We start from the raw sequence: 24261 nt of genomic DNA, 5'->3' as shown, positions 1-24261 counted from the left end.
TGACTTTAATCTCAGGATTCTCACTTTGTGATGTAGAGCTAAGAATTGTAGGGGGAAGTCCTATAGTCAGAATTCTGAGATTAAAGTCAGAATTCTCAAGTGAAAATTCTGAGAATGAAGTGACAATTCTCACTTTAAAGTATTTAAAGAATTCTGAGAATAAAGTGAGAATTATCACTTTATTCCGAATTCTGAGATTAGTCAGAATTGTGGCTTTAAAATCTGAATTCTGATAATAAAGTGGGAATCCTGAAAAATGTATCTCCTCTTCACTGGCCCTAATCCTCCCCCATAGGTCTTGGCATGTTTAGTATTTCTTTTATTTTGTCTTGATCTGCGATTTCACTGCAACTCACACTTTTTCTATTATTGAGTTTCAGTCCATACTTTTGTATGCACTCCATCACTTTTAAAGTCTCTGGTTATGCTCTCGGAGAGTCAAGCCCCGAATAATATCATCATCAAAGTAAATCGTGACTCCAAGCCTTCAATGATTTGTTCCATTGCTCTGGAATATTTCTCATGCATGTTTTTGGAATGTGGGAGGAATATACAACTACACACAGTAAGGCTTTGAATTTCCAATCTCTACACTAGTCTGTGTGGCAGAAGTGGAATCATCACATTTCCCTTTCAAATTAGTTTGGAAAAAATATAAAAATGAGCAATGTAGAACTTTATTAAATTTTCTCTGCCTGTTTACTCCAACAGGACTGAATACAGAAGATATCCTCCCACCATATATTACCTCTGAACACTACAGCGAATAGCACTTTTCAGGGGTTTTTTTGTTTTTTTTTTACATAGATTTCCACCATTTCCGTGTGACACACAATGAAAGCTGAGATGGAGTTTAAGGGACGGAAGAACAGGAAACGCAACTCGATGTGGTCTCACTGAAATGTTAATCGAAGCCAGAGCAGCTAGCGCATCGTGATGTGTGACAAACCTCCTGAGGGGAATGAATTAAACAAATAGTTCGGTAATGCACAGACTAGAATCATAACAAAAATGTGTCTGCAGCTCTTCGCTCAGCCTCGGGGAAATGCCGCAGCTTCGCAGTGGTACACACATCAGCTAGCTACACTTACACAGTCGCTCAACTCTGAAAATAAGAAATCCATCTGCGCCTTGAATTTTCATTTTGATGCCTTCAAAAACGAAATAACATTTCATGAAAGCAAATTCTCACATCCACTTTTTTGGGGATCAAATTTAAAACATTAACAAGTTTCTCGATTGTCACTGAAACATTACGGACGTATACTGCAACTGAAAATCTCCGTGGGGCCGGACCGGGCATAGTCATTTAAAAAAATTGAAGCCCAGGTAGAGAAAAGCTGAAAAGCAAATCTGTTTCATTTCTATGCATTAAACAATGGATGGCTGAAATTGGAGGAAATAATTAAGCAGTCAACTCCTGAGCCAAACCTGCAGTTACAGCATCATCAAGTGTCTCTGACAAACTCCATAGGGACATGTATACAGTTGTACAGTGTACCCAAAAATAAAAAATAAAAATAAAAGGCTTAAGAAAGCATTAGATGTGCTGTTTAAGCCAATGATCCCCAAAGAAAGCCATGGTTGCCAGTCAGAGAAAAATTGGTAATATGAACCGGTCCCTGACGACCAAAAAAACAAAAACAAAAAAAAAAACAGTTGAGGACCACTATTTCAAACAATGCACTGTTTTGCTACAGGGGGTAGAGAAAGCCAGTGCACGTATATTTTTATCAACAGACATGTTTCAATATAGACACATGTATTTGTCAAAATACACTTCATGCACACTGGCATATTTGTTAGCAAAAAAAAAAAAGTGCTACTGTAATAATTCCAGCAGAATGGAAAGTTGCATTGCTGCCACAGTGATTAAAAAAAAAAAAACTTTATTCAAATGCTTCTTACAGCTCCGCTTCATCCTGCCAGCAACACATGTCCAACTATTAACTGCCAACATGTGAAAGGCTCATAAATCAACGGGGCGAGTGGTGGCTTAAGACTTTGCACACGCAAACATACATGGTCCAGTCAGTGTGATGCGCCAACACTGGATTATGACGAATGTTGGGCGCAGGTGACACAGAAGCGGCGAATGACGAGTGAAGCTCTCACGTGATTCCTTTGTGACTGCACAGAGCGGAGACCGCCGCATATTGCATCTCCCAATATCCACCCCACATATAGTTTTTGTTGCAGTGAGATGAAAAAGTAATTTGATGTTAAATTGAAAAAAATGAAATGATTGTGAGTGTAGAAAAAAAAAAAAAGCTCATAGAACAAATAAAGCTTTAAAAATTGCACTCTTATGGGGCACATTCTTGATGAACCTCTTACCACCACCCCCCATACCCCCCCCCACCACCACCTCCCCCTTACTCTCCACTTGCACATCATTGGGATATTTACATTCAGTAGTTCCGTTCCAGACTGAAAGCCAAGAAAGAACACATTCTTACGCAGCAGCCGTGTCCTCAGAGAGTTTGTGGTGCTGCATAACAGCTGAATGCCCTGTGCCGGTCCAAAGCCGGCAAGGCTCCAGTTCTTGGTCCTCAGAGTCCGAGCCCGCTGGATCAGGTTGGCTCCTAGCGCAGTTTGAGCTTGAAGGCGGAGATCTCCATCGGATCCAGGCTGACTGTGGAGTGGTTGGCCAGTGGTGGACTGGAGTACATTAGGGTCAAGGACACGGGCTGCAGCAGCTGCAGGTCCAAGTTCTTGAAGAGGCCGGAAACATTCAGCTGCACAGAAGACGACAAAGCAGACCGGCTTGACAACACAAAGCGGTGCAGTCAGTCCCGCTCTGCAGGTCCTGCAGGGCCAGGGGTTAAGGCTTTGGGGCCGGCTGTCTTACTAGTCACAGTATCGAATCGTGAGTTACCCGTATCATCCCACCCCTATTACTTAAGTCTTATGACTTCAGTGTCCGATGGGGCCAAGCCGCAAATAAAGTAAATTTTAGCGCCAAAATAAATAAATAATTGACCAGGCAACTGTTCATAAACCGAAAAACTTCTACTTCCCACTGTATTTGGTGTACGTTTCCTCACCTGTCCTTTGGTGGTGGTGCAGTTGAAGCCCAAGTTTGGAACATCCAAAGCACAGTCGAGGCCAAAACGGTGAAGAATTAAAGCAGTGTATGGCGATGGAGCATTGGGATCCTGTGCATTCACACACACAAAAATTACACTTAAATAAATACATAAACAAATCAGTGAAACCTACAGCAACATGTCCAAAGTTCGGCCAGTGGGCAAATTGTTTCCGGCCCACGGCCTCTATCATAAAATTAATAATGTGGCCATATAGGCCTGTTTTCCAGCGTATAAATTACATGTTACATGCAATTTCACAATTAGCCACAAGAGGGCAGCATCACTCTATCCAGCTCCAAGACCCCGTGTGACCGTCTTGTAAAACTTGATGGATTCTACACATTCATGCGCTTCTTTATCACACGATGGACGGATGGGGTCCTGGCAGCCATCCTTTTGCAATGTAAATATGCGGGAAAACGGCATTTTAAATAACACGAGGATATTTTAATCAAGCCGATTGTCAACTGAGAAAAAACGTGTTTGTTTCCCCCGGCTTTGGGATTCTTGTTTTCGCCACAGCCGCATATCCCGCCCCCAAACGCACTGTTGCTTTGTGATTGGTCAACAACACTAGTGAGAATCGGAGCAAATCAACGGGCTCCGGACAAGATTTATTCTCGGGGGTTTGTGAAATCACAAATCAGCTTGCAGGTAAAGTAAACTCACAGCGACATTGAAATTTTTTTTTAAAGATAAAAAGAAAAAAAAATCAATAAATGAGAGGTGGAAATTGGACTCGTTTTTTCCCCTGCCTTATTTGCAAGGAGACTGTGGCTGTTTTTAAAGAGTTCAATGTCAAGAGCTCGATATTCTCGATTATGAATAAACAAGAGCCGCGTGCAAACACGACCAACTTCACTCTCACCTGCGTGATATCTTGCGCATCAATACCACTGCCATTGAGCCAGACCTGGCCTTTGTGCTTCAATCCAGAGCTCAGTATCAGCCTTCAAATTAATGCAGGCAAGTAGTCTTGTCATTTACAATGACTAAAATAAAAAGCTAATTTTATTTTAAACCACTTCAGAATAAGAAAATTTATTTCCCTTTTTTGAACTTCAAAAATTCTGTGGACTTTTTCAACGATATGCTGTGTTTCAAATTAACCCTTCATTCATTTCATTAAAAATGAAACAAAAGACATGTTTAAGAATCTTGAAATTGAAATGAAAAAGTCAAATATGAAAGGCAGACTGGTCTACCAAATTTGTTTGGATTAAAAAAAGAAAAAAAAGAATGTCAGACTAAACTAAATAATCGGCCCCTACATTTGCACCTTACCAAATCTGGCCCTCTTTGCAAAAAGTTTGGTACAGTCAAACATATGTCACCGGTCTTTCTCCCATTTGTTGGGAGATTGAAGTAATGTTGCACCTACGACGTGAGAGTTAGTAAAAGTAACACAAAACTGTTACGTGGTCAAGCTGCTGCTATCATAACACCTTCATTAACTGTACAGCTGGTACATTTTTCCAAAGTATCTGCCTTCTATATCACAACACATTGTTATAAATACACTATTATGGGGAGGATATGGACTGAGACCTGCTGCAAATAACAGAAAAAAAACATGAATAATTGGTGCCCCCACCATAAAAAGGTTTATAATTACGCATGATGGAAACAAAGCACAAGTTATTGGGTGAGGTTTTCAGAGAATCAGGTTCCTAAATAAAACAAATTACCTGAGAGGTGAACTCTCAAATGCTAAATTCCAAATATGCGTAGTTCACTAATTGAAATCTCAAAACGTTGATTTACGTGAGGGTAACCTCCACATTACTATAATGGCCCACCATTGGCAATTAACGCTACGTTCCAAATTATGCAAATTATATTTTTCTCCAATTTTCCTAAAAAGCCTGCTTTAAAAAAATTGTGAATTATACTCTGTCGAATGTTTTTCAGTTATACTAATTATTTGGGAAGATCTGAGAATATTCTGTATTTTGCTTATTTAATAACGGATACACCTCTAAATTTAGATTTACAGCAGGTGTTTTTTTTTTTTTGTTTATTTGTTGGGGCAGACTTGGGTGTGTACACATCACCAATTGTGTATTTCAACCACGGTGAGTTCCTGTTGAATGTGTACATCTTATCAAACTATGCTGGATTTAAACTGGCATATTCGACACCTATTGGATTTTTATCCACATTTGGAAGAGACAGGATTCCAATCCAATCTATGCGCCGCTGCCAATGATACACATCTGAATTGTGGCAATTGAGAGCAAAAAAAAAACAACAACCCTGTAACGGTAACACTTGAATCATGCAGTGTATATCCAGCCACAAAAGTTGTCAACTGAGTAGAAATATGTTTAAGAGTCAAGATGGCCTTACTTGGCTTTGGATGCTGCGAAGGTTTAGAAGGTGGAAGTCACAGGGAAGCATGGACTTGAGTGGCGCAAAGCTTTGCAGGGGAGGCACGCCGCGCCTTTTAGGCAGGACAGGTAGCGCCAGAACGTCGTGATTCAGGACGGCGTTGGTCATGTGACTAAGCACAGAGGGGAAGCTCATCGTGGAGCTGTCTGTCATCTGGTGGAGGGCACAAAAAAATAAGGCAGGAGGAGGATAAGTGCGATAAATAGTAACTTCTAACTTGTATGTTTCACTTAAGTACACATCTACTAACACACAATGGGTTTGATGAGGTCTAATTCTAAACGCTAGGACAGTACAATGTTACCCTGCTCTAAGCAGGATGAAAGAGTCATGAGCAGTTTTGGAGAGCTACACAGTCCTTTGTCCTCAGTTGTTTAATCAACTGTGCCATTTGCTACTTTCGCCGATGAGGACCTATGAGAACGGAAGACAGGAGCTACAGAGCACAGACTAAGGGTACGAGAGCGTCGGCGCTTGTTGCCACGACAACATTACCTCTTCAACTCTGTCACTCAACATTTTGGGGAGGAGAGTGCGAAACACGGAGGAGAGTTTGGCAAAGAAGCCATCAGGCTGAAGGCAACACAAGGGAAGAGATGGAACACAAATGCATGAAATGTGAACTGAGAAAAAACATGATGTGTTAAAGAAGCGCATGACGAAGAACAATGCAATGGCACACCTGGTACAAGTACATCACTAAGACAAAAGTTTTGGCACAAGGTCTCATGAGATTCTCAACCAGTGTGCCGGGACAGATTTGTGTGTCGTGATTTCACTTAAAAGGTACAGTTCCCCAAGTCTACCACCAATTACTACCAATCATCATTCGGTGAGAGTAAGTGAGCAGCCCAGTGAGCGACGGCGAGTGAGCAGGAGCCGACCACGAGTTAGCCAGAGTGGCTAACAAGAGCGGATAGCGGGAGAAGGTAGTAAAATATAGCGAGAGCACAGCAGAGGGAGAAAAGCGGCAGGAGCCCGAATCACATGACCCGGCGACGACCACCTATAGGCCCCATCTGTGGCAGGTGAGCGGCGGTCTACCCATTATGTTCGACACTAGCTGCAACCACCACCAGGACTATGTATGTTTGCGAAGTTCTCCTTCGGGTATCCATAGCAGAAAGATGGCGGTGAAACATGTCAGCCTCCTGTAAGGCGCGGCACGACCTACGCAATAGAGATTGCTATACCTGCGATTGCGATTATGTTAAAAAAAAATTACGATGTGACAAAACTTTTTTTTTTACCGTACAAATCATAGTGGGTTTTTAAAATACAGTGAATGAATTATTAGTTCACCCCTAGATGGCGCTAAATTTTACACAATATCTCTTCAATTGGCCCAAAAAATATATATATATATATATATATATATGTGTATCTTTGTTCATCTAACTATTCCAGTGACTTATGGAGTCAACAAATAAATAATATTCTATTAGATGGCAGAAAGTCTATAATTGACATTTTTGTTTAGTGGCGCGCAGTAAGATTTTTTCTAACTTAAAATATGTTCCTTGGTTCAAAAAAGGTTGGGAATACTGCACACACAAGCTGTTTTGATAACACTGAATGATAATGTAAATTAAGTTTTGCCAGTAACGTCACTCATTATGTTGCTTATGTACTGCACACTGTAATATATTTATGGGAGAATTCTAAAGCTAAATTCATTATAATTTTCTGCTTGTTTTTTTTAACAACGCAACATCACATAAAGATAAATGTATCCTCTTAAACTCACTCATTTTGCAGTGCATTGCCATTTTCAAACAATGTGACCACAGGATAACAGGGCCTGCTGCAAATGGCAACTTGTCAGCTTACTCTCTTCTGTCTCCCTCTGTTGGTTATTGCCTTTTTATGTCGTTTGGACAGGTTGTACTTGTAAGTGAATTTCATTGCTCTGTGCCATACTTGTGCATGTGCAATGGCAATACATTTTCATTCCTTTGCAGTGTGGCTTTTAAATCGTAAAACCTTGGCATTTGAATAGAGGTATGCACACTATATCCACTCAATAACAGAGTGTAAAATGAATTGCAAAAAGGATTGCAATAAGTAACATCAAATATCCTTTAAAAAGATTCTAACTCACATATTTCAACAACAAACCTATAAAAGAACAACATTTCCCCCCCAAAAAATAAAAGCTGCAAAAGGCAAACCAACTCCCTTTTCTTTTTGTTTTAACTGAGCCAATACTTTTGTCCGTTGGGTGTACGTGCAGCTGTTAGAGGAGTTAAGAGATTTTGCCGCTTATTTGCTGTCTGCTATCTGACCTTGTTGTCCATCAATCTCCTCTCCAGAAGCAGTCGAAAGCGGTTGACCGTCCTTTTGTTGTCCTTGAGGCCTTGCCCCAGCCCACGATTATCATCCTGCATCAGTCGGCGGTCCAAAATCACTTCCAGTTGGCCTAGAAGAGATTACTATAGATGAACACTGCTCATTCAAATCTTTAAGACTCATATGACATTGGGAGAGTGAGCTGTAAAACAAACAAAATTCAACAAAATAAAAGAAAATTAGATGCAAACCACTGTTGAGGCTGCTGACACCCAGAGACTGTGCCGTGTGCAGAGTTAGCCTGTGATGGCTGTCCTGGATGTAAGCCTGGCTGGGCATTGGGTAGAAGTTAGCTTGCAAGGGGAGTTTCTGGTGGTGGCGACGAAGCTGCATCTACAAAAGGAGGTCCATTGCAAGCTTCTCAACATTTCCAGATTGTTACAGAATATAAATCAGTAATACTGAACAAAGCATTATCACACTGACCTGGAAGCCATTAAGGTCTGTGTAGAAGGCATCTTCACTCTGGATGTCAGTCACCAGTCGTAGGGCCAGCTCCTTGTTAATTTGATCTCTGATGTCCACTGTGGTGGTGATGTCCACAGACAGGCCATCCACACCTGGAAATGACAAGTGAAACAAATATATATAAATTACCTGTACATCAGGACACGTTGGCTCTTGTCAGCTGCTACATTTGCTATTGGAACCGATCCTACAACAGTTTTGTTACCTGGCACATTGTAGATGCGAATTGCCAGCTGAAAGTGTTGGTAGTATGCCACCACTTCAGAGAAGAGAGGACCCTCAACGACACGCACCACAGGTGGCTCTTTATGGTCATAAGGCTGAAAGCAGCACAATCAGCATCAATAGCAATAGCAGTGAAGGGTTAAGAACACAAAACCAAGTGAGTTAATACCGTTGCTTTTCCATCGGGCAGGAAAAGATAAGCGCCACTTTTGTCTCTTGAGGGCCGGGTTCCGTACACCAAGAAGTGCATCTGAACCTTCATTTCCTGAGGATCATCCTTGAGTTTGATACTCTGCAGGTTTGTTTAGACAGAATTAGCAAAGTGAACATTATTGAGGTCGAAGATGAGCATTTCTTGATTCAAACCTCCAAGAGGCCCGTGGCGCCAGAGAAGCCCAGGATCAGAAACTGGCTGCTGATGTAGAACGTCTGAGGGTCAGCCTGCTGGGACCGAACAGGAAGTGGGTCCGAAGCGTGGGCAGTGTGGGCGCCTCCCGGCAGCCGGAGAACTGTGTCCGAGCGCAGAGTCATGGGCGAGTCCGGAGAGTCGTATAGATGGAAGACGGCAAGACCCAGCGATGGTAGGCGCACCATAAATGTGGCCTGTTAAGAGGATTGCGGGAGTGGAAAATTGACATGAGATTAATTGGCTTTCCTAGGCCCGGCTGCATTTCTATTGCTGTAAAATCAAAGCATTTATAAATTAGCAAAAATTTGCTGTTGTACTTGATGCTGATGAGTGATTAGTGTTAAGAAGAATGTATATCGCAGTATTGTGAGCATAAATTGCAATTTGTAAATAATATGATTCCATGATTCAAATGGAAACCCACATGAATAAAACCAATTCATTTACAGACTCTGAGGGGTTCCTATGAAAATATTAATTTTGATTTATTTGATTTGATTTTGCCAAGCCAAAGACAAATCAGGCCAAGCATAAGAGTACAATCATTAAGATTTGTGCGAAGTCATCTCTCACCTCAAATACTTCTGCGCCCATTTGACTTGACGAGCTCCACTGAGCGCTCAGCTGCACCGGGAGGGTCTGTCCATCTTCAGTAAGCACCCTCACCTTGACTGTGTTGACCAACACGGTCACAGCACAAAGCCGCTCATGCTCAACAGGATTGAACAGGACCAGGTACCTGACGGCAATGAGGAAAGTAGCAATCAGTCTCTTGGGTTGAACGATCTGAGGGCATCACGGTAGACGTGGTGTGGGTGCTACCTTGGCCCTGCTGGATCCAGCTCGATTAAAGTGCGCTGCGGCAGGGAGTCCTGAGTAGCACGCCTGTCGTCCTACACATTTAAACACACACGGACGCATTCAAGTTGAGGTCTAAAATCAATTACAGAGCAGAGTCACAGAATACCCACACAAGTACAGGGAGAAGAAAATACCATACAGCAAGTCCTCAGCCCATATTTTAAATCAGTAAAATGCAATGTAAATCATTCATTGCCCTGTTGGAAATGTTACTTCTTACCGTCTCTAGGAAAGGCTCTGTCTGGTAGAAGCGATAGAACTCTTTGTTCTTCATCACCAGGAAATGTGCAGCATTGATGATCACCCTCTTCAGGCCAATGAGTGAGCGCAGTAATCTACGGAGGACAGGAGACAATGGCTCATCAAGTAGTCAGCAGCAAATGGCACGTCATTTTGCTTTCAGGTATCAAACCCGTAAGTAGCTGCCATAAAGATGGAGGATTGAATGATCCTTTTATACAATAACGTACTTTATTCATCTAGTTAAGGCAATTAACAAAGGAATCTAATTTGCAATGCCAACCTGACAAAATGTATCAAGACCCCCGTGTCATTTCCTACCTGGTACCATAGTCAACAACAACATTCTCTTTCGCAGTGCCAGTGATGCCATCATGATGCTGGAAGAGGCCCACAGAGCGCCTGGCGTCAACAAGCAGGGCGTAATCTGAGACCGGGTAGCGTCCTTCCATGCCCATGTGTCGGGCATTGGCAACTGCTAAACTGTAAAGTATTTCAGCTCCCCTGAAACATTCATAACACCACAATTATGAGAAGCTGCCTGAGAGATTTAATCTGCTCCTCAACCGAAAACATCACACATTTGTCAATGCTGGGACTGCATTTCTTCAATTGGCCAATACCACTCCAACCATAAATATTTACTTGTCCAATGACTACACAAATACACCAGTGATGGTACCATGGAGTGGTGCAGTGAGGCTTATAAAAAGAAGAAATTAAGACACATTATAGTTAATTTATATCACATTTTGTGCATCCAATCAAGTGGACAAGTAATGGATTTTTTGTTAGCAAACTTCTAACATTTTCCGTAATTTATGGGGAATAAGAAGTATAAGAAGGTTTAGAATAGCTGCTGGTTTAAATTAGTGTGGCTCAACCTAAGTCAGTGGTCTACTGAGGGATAAATCTTCCTTACCCTAAGTGTAGAACGCAAAAATTACACACAAAAATAAATATATACAGTGCTGCTCAAAAGTTTGTAAATCCTGCAGGCACAGTCAGACTTTTTGTTTAAAATATTAAAATAACCTTATTAAATGTTTAGTCATACCCAAATCTACAATGCTGACATTGAAAATAATCGACATGAACAAAAAGAATGATAATATTGTCATTCATTATTGAACAAAAGTTGTTGATTTAAGAAAAACTCGGATTTCATGAGTGCAAAAGTATGTGAACCTCTCACTTAATCGGACATTGCACCTCTTTTTGCAATGAGAACTTCATCCGAACACTTTCTTTAGGGACTTATCAGTCTTTCACATCTACTTTGGGGGATTTTTGCCTCTTCCTTGCAAAATGCAGCCAGTTGAGAGAGGTTGGATGGGCATCTAGTATAAACTGCCCGCTTCAGGTCCCGCCACCGTACTTTGAAAGAAAAATTTAAGTCAGGATTTTAATTGGGCACATCCAGAACATGAATCTTGTTGTTCTTTAGCCATTTCTTGGTTGTATTGCTGGAATGCTTTGAATTATTGTCATGTTGCATAATCCATCTTCTACCAGGCTGTAACATCACAAAGAACGGCTTCAGGTTTTGATCCAGGATTTCACAATATTCCCCTGAATTCATGATTCCCTGGACTATGCGGAGTTGTCCAGGTTCTGAGGATAAAAAGACAGCCCATAACTTAACATTCTCACCACCCTGCTTCAATGTGAAATGGACCGATGAAATAAGAGGTTTAGCAAAGAAATTGTGCATCACAGACTGAAACAGAGACAAAACCACGTCACTTTAATCTTACCCATACAGGTCAGTCATGCTGAGAGGAAGAGAAATCTCAGGGGACCTCAGGAAGTGGGTAGTGACAGCACATCTGTCTGGGGAAAGCTATTAAGTCATCTAAACAAAATTGATCAACTCATTCCACTGAAGCAGATCATCTGCAACTAGAGAACACTGAAAATTACTACAATCCTGCCTAGTAGTTGACGACCTTCTAAAATATCAGCAAGAACTCCAAGAAAAATGATAATTCAGGTAACAGCCAACTCAAACATCAATCACATCAAGGGATTTGCGGCTTGTTAGGTAGAAGTCTCTGCTCACAAAAAAGATCAACGCTGCCCATCTCAACTTTGCCAGTGAGTACCTGGACAACACTGAAGCTTTTTGAAAGTCCCTTCTGTGGACAGATGGGTCCAAAATTGAACTGTTTGGTCACAACTAAAACAGTCATGTTTGGTGAAAAGTCAACACTGCATATCAGCAAAAGAACCTTCACCCTGGAACGAAGCATCGGGGTGAGAATGTTAAATTCTGGGCTGGCTTTTTATCCTCAGAACCTGGACAACTCAACATAGTCCAGGGAATCATGAATTCAGAGGAATATTGTGAAATCCTGGATCATAACCTGAAGCCGTTCTTTGTGAAGTTACACCTTGGTAGACGATGGATCATGCAACATGACAATAATCCAAAGCATTCCAGCAATACAACCAAGGAATGGCTGAAGAACAACAAGATGCATGTTCTGGATGTGCCCAGTCAAAATCCTCACTTAAATTCTTTCAAAATACTGTGGCGGGACCTGAAGCGGGCAGTTTATAGTAGACGCCCATCCAACCTCTCTCAACTGGCTGCATTTTGCAAGGAAGAGTGGCAAAAATTACCCCAACGTAGATGTGAAAGACTGATAAGTCCCTAAAGAAAGTGCTTGGATGAAGTTTTTATTGCAAAAAGAGGTGCAATGTCCGATTAAGTGAGAGGTTCACATACTTTTTCACCCATGAAATCTAAGTTTTTCTTAAATCAACAACTTTTGTTCAAGAATGAATGACAATATTATTATTTTTGTTCAAGTCCATTATTTTCAATGTCAGCATTGTAGATTTGGGTATGACTAAACATTTAATAAGGTTATTTTAATATTTTATACAAAAAAATCTGACCATGCCTGCAGGGTTCACAAACTTTTGAGCAGCACTGTATACATAAAGGAAACATTTCTGGGTCATCTCATTTGATCTATATCTGTCTATAAAAGCAAGGAACGACGTGTGAGCTATACAAAGAAAAAAAAGGATCCTCTTAGACAACTAACTCAAGTTGTGAGACTGATGAGTGAATGAAGCTGCCCAACCTGAGGTGTGATTCAATTACACGATCCAAGCTCTTATAAAAGGGCCGTGATGTAAAGTAGCCGGTCCAGTAGTGATCTTCTCGGTCTGCATAGGCAAAGAAATCCCCACTGAGCACAGGAAAGTCTGCAGGTCGGGATCCTGGCACCAATCCATAGGATTTATACAGAGCATTGAAGTAATCTGTGAGAGTTCCAAACTGAGCCTGGAAGAGTAGGCAGAGATGCCGGAAAAGTTCAGACCAAAGATAATATCTTAGAATAAAAAGTGACATTATAGCCTATGCATAAGACCTTCTGGGCTCTGAAATAAATATGTGCATACCTTTTGTACCCTCAGCAAGATTTAATACTCTTGCATGATTCCTTACTATCTAAAAGTTTATACTGTACACCCAAATGCGCTGTTTACCACACACATGGAAAACCAGTGACAAAAACAAAATCGTAGCTGTGAAAATAACAAATGACATTCTCACCTTGACATGCATCTCAGGCTGAGAATTCATGTAATCGAAGAGTTTCTGATAGTTGATATACTGCTGGTCCCACTCCAAGGCCTTGTCGAAGCGGAAGTCATCCCCCAGAGGGATGAGAAGCACCTTGCTACGGTAAAGTTTGGACTTTTTGCGATATTGATCCAGGAGGAGTTGTGCCCTGAATTAGAAGAAAACAACAAACACTCTGTGCAGTCTTTCTAGGAAATTACTACAACCTTGAAAAGAGCAGGTTCACAATAGGTTGGAGCTATTTGCCATTAGCCTGTGAAATGTGCTCTCAAAAGTTATTTATGGCCGTTAAAAGCTGCTGCCTAGTGGGCTTGCAGGACAATCTGTATTCAATTGCCATCTTCCTCCCTGAACTGTGTGTCCTCTTTCTGCCTTTTCAAGTTTGGATAATGTGCGTCCATCACTAATAACTACGACAGTCGGTCCAGTATGCTGCTGAATACAGTTTTTCCCCAGGAAGAAGCATATTTTTTAGGTCAACAACATTTCAATTTCAGACTAAATAGTCCAGTTTTAGGGATAGCCGAGTAATACCTGGCCTAATTTCAAAGTATCGATACTTGCAACTCTTGTGGCCGTTTTACGATTAGGAATGACGTAGAAATTATAAGAAAAAAAAAACAATTTAATACGATTTTGCAGCAGTGTGACTTACCGCTCTGCTACATTTTCCTCCACCACAGCCTTGGGTGGGACTTTCCATGGACAGTTGATTCGACCGCCAGGTAGCCTCTTGAAGTCAAACTGGCAGCAGATCTTTGGGTCAGGCCCACATGTATGAGGCACGTCATAGCTGTAGAAGGGCATCATGTGACATAATATGTCTGAACTGGATCCAGTGTCTGTAAAGGTGGTACAAGTCAACATTAAAAATTCATCTTCAAGCAAAAGGCACTGTTTTTAAATAAACAATATATGGAAAAATGCTGATCCCTCAAAATACAATGAAACATTTTTGTTTCTTATTAAAGCACCTGGTATAATACCACCAACTCAATTTGGGATTTTTTTTTAAAGTGGTATTCAGAGGATTTTTACAGTATATCCCCAACAGTTCGTCACTTGATGCGGATACCGAGGAGTGAAGCATCCTGGTAAAGAGCTTTGTTAAATTAAAATAGAGTATTGTGCCTTAATGGAAAAGGAAAGGAAAATTGCAAAATTACTGGTTCCTACGTTAAATTACTAGCATTAAACCTCAATGATAACAGTTGCTATAGTTTAAGTATACTGAAATCAGTGTCAGTATTCACACAAAAAGGCTATATTTTCCATCAACTTGGGCATGGTCACGCAGATGTCCACAGTTGCACTCAATTTTGTCTGCTACTCATGGAAACCCTCCTTTGATTAAATGACAAATTTCAGCTCAAATAATCCACTAATAAGCTCAGTGGGGCCGAAATTCAGAGGTTTCTTCTGAATGGACTCCTTAAAATTACAGTGATGTTTCAAAATGTTGTCACTTGCCTTAAAAAAAATACTTAAACATTATTCATGAGAAGAGCAGTGTAGGCAGCAGAATAGATCATTAACTTTATCCATGAATAGTTCATTACTATTAGTAGTGTGAATAATAATAGTTCAACTCCCTAAAGCTGTAACAGACTGTTGATCCTTCGAACATGTCATGGCTGTGCTGTACTCACCCCAGTGCTGCCGCCACATAAACTCCAGGTTGCGTGTGGCAGCAAAATGCTTTTTGACAGAGTAGTGGACCCTCTGGATGAGCATGCTGGTCAGGTTGGCCCTCTTTAGCACATAGGCCATAGTGGCGCTGTGACCAAAGGGGTCTATTGCCCATCCGCTGCGGGGAGTTACCCCTGTAAAAGAATAGAAAACGTTCATAGTTTTGTTATATGAAGTAAACATTCACTTGACGGAGGAAAAAGTAAGCGAACCCTTTGATTTTCTAACTGGTCTCACCTCCTTTGGCAGCAATAACCTCAAACAAATTATTTCTGTAGTTGCAGATCAGACAAGCACTTCATATTCACAATCTTTTACTTGATCATTACAAAACTATCATAATAAGATTTTTGGTCTGTTGTAAATAAGTCTCAATATCATGCCACGGCATCTCGAGTTGACGTGGTGCACTCTGACTTGGTGAGCTGGGGGACTTCACATAGGGATAAACATTTACAAAGCTGGAAAAGGTTACAAAAGTATTTCTAAAAAGCTCAGTACTATTGCTTATCTTACCAGGGGGGGAAAAGAAGACTTACAGAAATCACTGCCACATGTTCATGGGATAACAACAAGGAGGAAGCTGTAGCTGTTGCTGTCTAAAAATAAATGATTGCTGTACGTTAGCATTTGGATACTCCAACAGCACTACTCACTATATATTCTCTGGACAGATGAAAGCAAAGTTGAATTGTTTGGAAGGGAAGAAACACAGAACCTTACTGAAGCATAATGAAGGGAGTATCATGGTATGGGCATTGGGCATGCTTCTGCCTCTGGGCCTGGACAGCTTGCCACGATCAATGTAAAAATGAAAAAGTTGCCACAGCTTTGCTTTTAACAACACTCAATAAACATTTGGGAACTGAGAACACTAATTGATGAAGCTTTGTATTGACTGCATTCTCGGTTGGTGTACAGTACAAGTTCAGTGGTTCAACAGGCCGGGGTCTCTGTCGTATTTTGCTTTTCATAATGCACAGCAATTTTTCAGTGGGAGACAGGTCTGGGCTGCCGGTGGACCAATCTAGTACTTGCACTCTTACTACGAAGCCACACTGTTGTAACGTGCAAATTGTGGCTTGGCTATGTCTTCGTTAAAAAAAAGAAAGTGATGTACTTGAAAAAGATGTTGCTGCCTTGGATGCCAGCATGTTTCTCCCAAACATGTATATTAAGCATTAAGTGCCTTAACCCGTGTGCAAGTTACATGCAATGGGCATTAACACATACCCCCACCATCACAGATGCTGGCTTTTGGATTTTGCGCTGATTTGGCCAGGAAGACACGACAGCCAAGATTTTGAACAACAATATGACTTGTCAGACCACAGCACTTTCCACTTTGCGTCAGTCCATCTCAAATGCAACACTCCAATTCGAGGGTGCCATCTCCGTCCGGGATTCTGAGGCATGTTCGGGTATGGACTCTGTTTCCACTGCCCCGTCTTCTCCTCCTTTTGAACATTTTTTCAGTTGAAGCGGAATTGGTGCACACTGTTATGCTTAGCGCGTTCCAACGTTTAAAGTTGGACACGTCTGGCTTTTCTCAGCCTCCTACTGAATGTGGCCTCTCCCCGATGGACTACTTTCCCAGTCTTTTGTTGCCCCTGGATGAGCTTTTTTGGGTCGTGTTGCAGGCATCAAATTCAAAATGAGAAATTTGAAGGAAAACAAAACATTAACCTCCATCAGTTTAAACGCTAAGAATCTTGTCTCTAAAGCGTATTCAATGTAATATAGGTTGAAAAAGATTTGCAGATCATTATGTATTGTTTTTATCTATGTTTTACACAACGCTCTAACTTCCTTGGAATTGTGGTTTGTGGTTTAAGCAGACTGATTATCAGTGTGATTTTTATGAAGATCAGACTAGTTAATGACAAATTCATGCAGAAACTGAAGTAACTCCAAAGGGTTCATATACTTTTTCCCTCCCACTATAGGTGTCATCACCTGTTTAAGTGAAAATATTTACCAACTGAATGTGGCCTTACAAGATTTAATAATGGAACAGTGACTTGTTAGTATCATTGTAACTTTAGACTAACTAGTGAGAGATGTGTTAACCATCAGAGTACAAGGAATGAATATACAACATTTAGGTATTATAACATGGGAGAGTTTCTAATGCACCTATGTTTCTCTCTAGCCATTGATGTCCCTCAATAAGCTGGTCTATCATGGCGAAGTAATGAACGTTGGCTTCGTCTGTCATCACCCAGCCTCCTGTCACAATCTCTAGCTGTCCTTCAGCGATCAGTCTGTTGGGCAGAGAGGATTACAAAAAGGTGAGAATAATCCTGCCCCGACGTGCAAAAAATCACATACGTAAACCAAATAGCAAGCTATTTTCAGAATGTCAGTGTGTACGAGTCATTGTGTAAATCACCATCTCGGCTAGTTTTGGGATTTAGCTGTCGAAATTGAAAAATTGAGCACTTCATCGAGTAGCGACTCACTTGCGTGCAGCCTCTTGCTTTTGTGCATCCGCACTCTCCCACCACTTGGAGAAGAAGGAAATCTCAGACCAAATGAACTTCCTCCGGGGATCTTCAGCCAGCTTCACCACCATGTTGTTTAAAATATGCTGCGTCTGGTCCGTGAAGTACTTGTCAAAGGTCTTAACCCAACCTAACAAGAAGATAGTTGATAGATGGCCTTTCTGCTACCACCACAAAAACAGTTAAAAGAACACTGAGGGGGAAAGTGCTGCAAATGATCAAAAAAAATAAGGCTCATGATTTATTAAAGTCGAGCTGTTCTTTCTACAAAGCTATTTTGGCAGTCAGGCTTCCTATGCCCTCTTGAGTTCAAGGCATTGCAAAGAATTACAGTTTATAAATATTCAGTAGCAAGTTTTTTGCTTTTGTTTTTTTTATAAAACTACATGTTCTCAAAACACTGTAGCTAACTGCAGTTTTTGTGAAACAGTGAATAAAAGTCTAAATTACATTAGAGTCGTCGTTTAAACAATGCTATAATTTTAGTATCCGTATAGTTCGAATTAGCAGCCCTTTGGTGGTCATGTGCGCGCAAGATTCAATTGCCTCTAAATATATTCCAGCTAGAGATGTCTGTGATTGCAGCTCATGATTATGGGAAGGGCAGCCCCTCAAAAAGTCAAAGTTAGCAGCCACAAAGAATACCGGTACTTCGCGGGGACGACACTGACAGGACTAGGTCTTGTTGGATCGCTGCTTTTCGACGGCCCGTCAAAACACGTCATCATGTGAAAATGGTCTGTGGTGCAAAAAAGATTGGGCACCGGATCGCCGCCCTTAGAGAACTATACTAAAGCAGCTGAAGCTGCTATGCAGAAAAACTCCAAACGGTTGCCAAGGTCCACACCAACATGCTAACTCAAACTAACTTAATTTTTTTTATATATAAAGCAGTAAACAGTATTGCCACTTGTGTGGCCTTCTATAGTTTGTTCTGAAATTTATAATTAAAAACTGGAGGGAAAAAATATATAATCAGTCACATGATCAAATTACATAATTCCACATAACATTAAATCACTAATCAACATTCACACAAAAGTATCAATATTTTTAAAGTATGCTGGCATTATGAGCAAAATTACACTATTAGCTGCTCTAATGACTCATAAATCTCTTCCCTCCACTGTGCTGGAGTTGACAACGTTGCTAATATAAAGACCACAGTTGTCGTTAGCACTAGTCATTACAAAAATAAAAAATAAAAAACAAAAAATTGCTGAACGGTTTAAGTAACTGAATACAGTGCCAATATCTTTAAAGCTCCTCTTATGCAGGAAAATTTAATTTCAGATCGCTACGGCGACCTTCTTCACGTGCATACTGCGCACATGATGTCACATGCGCAGAGGACGGGAAATGTATTCTTCCATTTTCTTAACCGCTTGTCCTCACAAGGGTCGCGGGGGGCACTGGAGCCTATCCCAGCTGGCTTCGGGCAGTAGGCAAGGTAAACCCTGAACTGGTTGCCAGCCAATTGCAGGGCACACAGAGACCAACAACCATCCACACTCACAATCACACCTATGAACAACTTTGAGTGTTCAATTAACCTGCCACGCATGTCTTTGGAATGTGGGAGGAAACCAGAGTACCTGGAGAAAACCTGCGCAAGCACGGGGAGAACATGCAACCACCACCCAGGAAGGCCGAAGCCGGACTCGATCTCACGCCCTCTGCACTGGGAGGCGGACGTGCTAACCAGTCCACCACCGTGCCGCCCACGGGAAATTTATTCTCAAGAAATTACTTTTAGTGCATGTGTGCTTGGGGTGATCACCTGGATCATTGTGAGAGTGTGGGACCACAAACACTTGCAGGGGTTCTTTGTCCCACTCATCAGCATCGTAAGTTATGTCAAAGCCCTGTTTCCACACACCACCATCCGCGTTGTCAAACTTGAGAAGCGAGTATATATCCAACATCTGAAAATGGACACATAAAATAAGTCACACAAAAAAAAGTTCATTTTACATTTGACATTTACTAAACACATTGACGTGTATGCGTTTGTCAAAATTGCAGGAATCTAACCTGAACGTCTGCCTGACTGTGACTGCCTACTGCCAACTGACAGTCCTGGGGCTTGACAGCCAGGAAAGTGAGACGGCCATCAAAGGGAAGGACCCAGGAGCCATTGGCACTCCTGAAGGGCAGGTGGCCACTGGGAGACACTGCTCCTGTGTCTGTGAGCTCCATCACAGAGTCTTTTATGTGACTGATAATTTGATGGTTTTCCTCCAGGAGCTGCTCCAACTGCTCTATCCGGTTCTGCAGGACGGAAATTTGGCTCTATAACATACAAAGAATAAGGTAACAAAAGGGCACTGGGATTTAATTGGCAAACCAAATTCATGTCCAGTGAAAACAAAATATTCGGTCAATTTGAATTAAAACCAAAATGTTCTGGTAAAATGTCCAGTAAATGTCAAACTAAACTTTTGAGATCAGACCATGTGCAACCTCAGCATATCTATTGAGACTTCAACTCAGCAAGCATCTACTGTAATTAACAAACAAGTGCATTTTGCTTTTTCTACGGCTTTATTGTGATTTGGGCTAGCAAAAGAAAATCGTAAATAAGGCATCTCACATAATAGGACCAACTATTTTTTTAGACAATCGTTTTTTCTGAAATGCCCAAATCATATACATATCATGTAATAATAATAATGATATTTAGTGTTGTTCCGAAACCGTTTTTTGGGCCCCCGATACTGATTCCGATACCCAGCTTTGCAGTATCGGCCAATGCCATACCGATATACAAGTTGTTTTTTTTCCTCAACACGAAAAAACTGTCCTGCCATTGGTTCAGATCATTCAAGGGCCAATAGGATATCTTAGCTCGGCATGCAGTGAACATGTCACATATCAGTGAAAGTCGTGCATGTGCAAGACACTGCATGCTGCCTCCAAAGTCCTATATTAGCGTCAAAATGAATGGTATCGGCATGTTACTTGTTAGTACTCACCGATACCACTGTTTTAATGCAGTATCGGGGCCTATGCCGATACCAGTATCGGCATCGCAACAAGACTAACGATAATAATAATTATATATATATATATATATATATATATATATATATATATATTTATATAAAAAAATATCTTCAAAAATTAAATTAAAAAAATAAATATAAATGGAAATAAAAACAATATATATATATATATATATATGTAAATGTGTACATATATATATATATATATACATACATACATAGTTTTTATTTCCATTTATATTTATTTCTTTAATTTAATTTTGATGATAATGACATTTTTTGATATAAGTTTTTATTTTTACTTTTAGTCATTTATTCATTTATTTAGTCGTTTATTTATTTTTATTTTTTTGGCCCTTCATAGGGGGAAAGCCTGAATGTATGTAACAAAATCGTAAAACAAGATAGATAGCCTTGTGCATTTATTCTTACCCGTGGAAAGTTTCCACCATTTTGTCGCCTTGCAGGGTCATGCTGGACGCGGTCCAACATGAGATAGAGTGAGAATACAGCCACACAGAAGATGGCCCCTCCACACACTGTCACCTGTTTCCTCAGCTTCATCTTCCCCTCGAGCAGTTTTTTTTTTAAACAGATTTTGCAGCTGAGTTTTCAACTAACACTGAGAAAAACAGGGCTCAAAATGAAAACAACCCTTCATCGGGCAAAAAAATCAAATAAAATAGCATAATCACTAATCGGCAATGTTTAGTTCCTCACAAATGTGTCTTCCAGCCTCCATTCATGACCACTGTGACCACACTAACGTTGGCTGCAGTGGATATGATCTTAGTGACTAAATCAGAAATAGCTGGCAAACAGTCCATCAACTTTGGCCAGGCCACAGCCACCGGTGGGCTCCTTCAAAGTGGCCCTTGTGCTCTAACATCCAAATATGAGATAGCAGGAAAAGAGAAAACAAGCAAAACACAGACAGGAGGTGTCCAACAGGAAGATTGGTGTCCCTCCTGCATGAGGTGACTGCTAGTGGGCCTCCACGTTCTGGTCCAGTCCCCACTCCCACAGAAGCAGCTAATCCTTCAGTGTAGCCCTCTTTTGCGCCCATCCACTACCTTATCAAGTCTGCACACTTGTCTGCTGCAAAGCCGGTTCTGCAAATGCAGCTTCAGGCAATTAGGAGACAAAAGTCCTCCTCCTCACAGCGCTGTCATCAAATTTAATATAGCAGCATGGGTAGGTAGATATCTGTGCTTGATCACAGTGGCCAAGAGGAAATCCCACAATCTTCCTTAGCTGTTGAAACAATTTAAAGAGATTAATGGTGCACACAAAAATTTTCAATCAGGCTATTAGAGCTAACATGCTTGCATATTGTACATGTGATAGGAACAGTGTGTTGTGAAAATGATACAAGATAACTAAACGAAAAGGGAAAACAGTAAGGAAGCAGATGGCGAGGGGTGTACTTCCCCTAAGCTCTAACGGATGTTCCTAGTTCACCATAACACAAGACTAATCCGCTCACTTCTCGTGGCTGCGTCTATTAGAACATGATCAGAGAGGTGGCATTGTAAACTTGACATGATTTGTTCATACACTAATGTCAGACCACCAAAGCTGACATTGATCATACCGAGCATCAACCACATTAAAGTGGCAAACGTCGGACTATGTCGTAATCAAGTACAAAGTACACGCGCATTTATCCTCTTTACGTGTACTCACTTTGAGCAACTTGCCCAATCGCTTGTGTAAACAATGACAGCAGCCAAAACACCTCTGCTTTATTGACAAACGGCTTCACCTCTGTTAAGATATAACTTGGCGACTTTTAGACAGGACTGCGAGTTTGACAGCAGAGCCTCGATTTTCTTACAAAACGCAAACGTTTGAATCATAATTGTACCAAATACGTCCACACAGCTGCTGAATGAACCCCAAGCAGCAACATGAAGATGCCTTTAATACAAAACTCGCCTATATATCGCAGTGTATCAAGCTAGCGCTAGTGACAATGTATACAAATATAAAATGACACAGTCCGCCGACTTACAAGCTTGAATGGACTTTAATGCAAGCAAAACGTCAGCATATCACGCGTGTTTGCCACTGCAAGTATTGGCTTGCGGCATTCAAACAATAACCTTATACGACTGAAGAGCCCGGGCTAAGCTATTAGTTTTTGTCTAACCCCGGGCATACATTCTTGCGTAACCTTTCTAAACCAAATCTAAGAATTCTGACGTTACCTGTCAATTGGGCGAGTGGATCATGAGCGAGAAGCGCCATTGTGCGTGTATGTGTGTGCCTCCGGCTACAGTCGAGTCAGGCTGACAGCTAACCGACCCGAGCAGCCAACTAGCGTAAGCAGCTAACTAGCTAGCTAGCGTCGTCGAGTTGCTGCAAAGGCTTGTGGGAGGGGACTACGATGATTGGTCGAGCAAGCAAAACAACCTCTTCCCTGTCAGTTGTTTCTTCTAGAGTTTACGCAGTAATCACCGAACGGCTTTAAAGACGTACAGTTTGAACATCGATTGTCTATTTTAGTAATTGGATACTTTATAACGTTTGGAACCAGACTTTAATGAGAAACACGTCTCAAAATTATTTCCTTTATGGACAATTCCTAACTGCACGCACGCACTAAAAGTCAATATAAAATACAATCAAAAGTTATTGGGAAATATGTCATAAATTGGGCCTGTGGCCATTAAGTGAGCTGGGTAACAGTCAAATGAGGCAGCAAGTTTTGAAAAGCTTGCCTACCAAAGTAGCCCTCATTTGAATTGTGGAGATTAATGGAGGTAGAGATTTAAGTGCTAAAAGTGCATGTGTAATGTTCCTCACTAACGTTCCTCACCTTCTTGTTTTCAGATCTTTGGAATGGAATACAATCCCAATTTATAAGTTACATCAGCTTTTTAAGTGCAACCATATACCGAACACGAAGCAACTACATTACCACATTATGGAGAGAAAAAACACTTCTTCTTCTTCTTCTTATCCTTTCGGCTTTTCCCTTCAGGGGTCGGCACATCGAATCAGTTGCCTCCATCTAACCCTGAACTTTGCATCCTCTGCTCTCACACCAACTACCTTCATGTATTTTTTAAACATCCATAAACCTCCTCTTTGGTCTTCCTCTAGACCTCCTGCCTGGCATTTGGAAACTAAGCTTCCTTCTTCCAATATACTCACTATCTCTACTCTGGACATGTCCAAACCATCTCAGTCTGGCCTCTCTGACTTTATCACCAAAGCCTCTAAACATGTGCTTTCCCTCTGATGTACTCATTCCTGATTCTATCCATCCTGGTCACTCCCAAAGAGAACCTCTGCATCTTCATCTCTGCCACCTCCAGCTCTGCCTCCTGTCTTTTCCTCAGTGGCACTGTCTCCAGACCAAACAACATCGCTGGTCTCACCACAGTTTTATAAGCCTTTCCTTTCATTTTAGCTGAAACTC

At 41.1% G+C, this 24261-nt stretch overlaps 1 protein-coding gene across 3 annotated transcripts; it reads right to left on the bottom strand.

The window, feature by feature from the left end:
• Positions 1–2359: 2359 nt before the first annotated feature.
• man2a2 (mannosidase, alpha, class 2A, member 2) lies at positions 2360–23202 on the bottom strand. Of its 3 annotated transcripts, none has more exons than XM_086073739.1 (24): positions 23045–23202; positions 21267–22088; positions 19864–20121; positions 19610–19754; positions 17788–17959; positions 17462–17589; positions 15286–15459; positions 14292–14478; positions 13607–13784; positions 13131–13333; positions 10357–10539; positions 10016–10130; positions 9757–9827; positions 9508–9673; positions 8892–9128; positions 8695–8817; positions 8506–8620; positions 8259–8392; positions 8024–8165; positions 7769–7902; positions 5979–6056; positions 5442–5636; positions 3048–3158; positions 2360–2738 (listed from the first exon to the last, which is right to left on the bottom strand). In XM_086073739.1, the coding sequence occupies exons 2-24, from the start codon at positions 21396–21398 to the stop codon at positions 2586–2588; spliced, it is 3534 nt and encodes a 1177-aa protein (XP_085929865.1). In that variant the 5' UTR covers positions 21399–22088; positions 23045–23202; the 3' UTR covers positions 2360–2585. The 3 variants fall into 3 exon arrangements, with proteins under 3 accessions (XP_085929865.1, XP_085929866.1, XP_085929867.1); XM_086073740.1 differs by having other exon boundaries at positions 19864–20100; XM_086073741.1 differs by lacking the exon at positions 5979–6056.
• Between the last annotated feature and the right edge of the window lie 1059 nt (positions 23203–24261).

Source organism: Leptonotus elevatus, chromosome 4 (genome assembly GCF_054856555.1).
Source record: "Leptonotus elevatus isolate MCC_2025b chromosome 4, RoL_Lele_1.0, whole genome shotgun sequence".
NCBI lineage: Eukaryota > Metazoa > Chordata > Actinopteri > Syngnathiformes > Syngnathidae > Leptonotus > Leptonotus elevatus.
The sequence above is the reverse complement of the archived record's forward strand: the minus strand, read 5'-3'. Positions and strand labels throughout refer to the sequence as shown.

Excerpts from the sequence above, each read along its gene's own strand:
- man2a2 (XM_086073739.1), bottom strand. The coding sequence starts at position 21,398 with ATGAAGCTGAGGAAACAGGTGACAGTGTGTGGAGGGGCCATCTTCTGT. Across the intron at positions 8,621-8,694 it reads TGCCCGATGGAAAAGCAACG|CCTTATGACCATAAAGAGCC; the intron begins GTATTAACTCAC and ends TGCTGCTTTCAG. Across the intron at positions 8,166-8,258 it reads CAGACCTTAATGGCTTCCAG|ATGCAGCTTCGTCGCCACCA; the intron begins GTCAGTGTGATA and ends CTCCTTTTGTAG.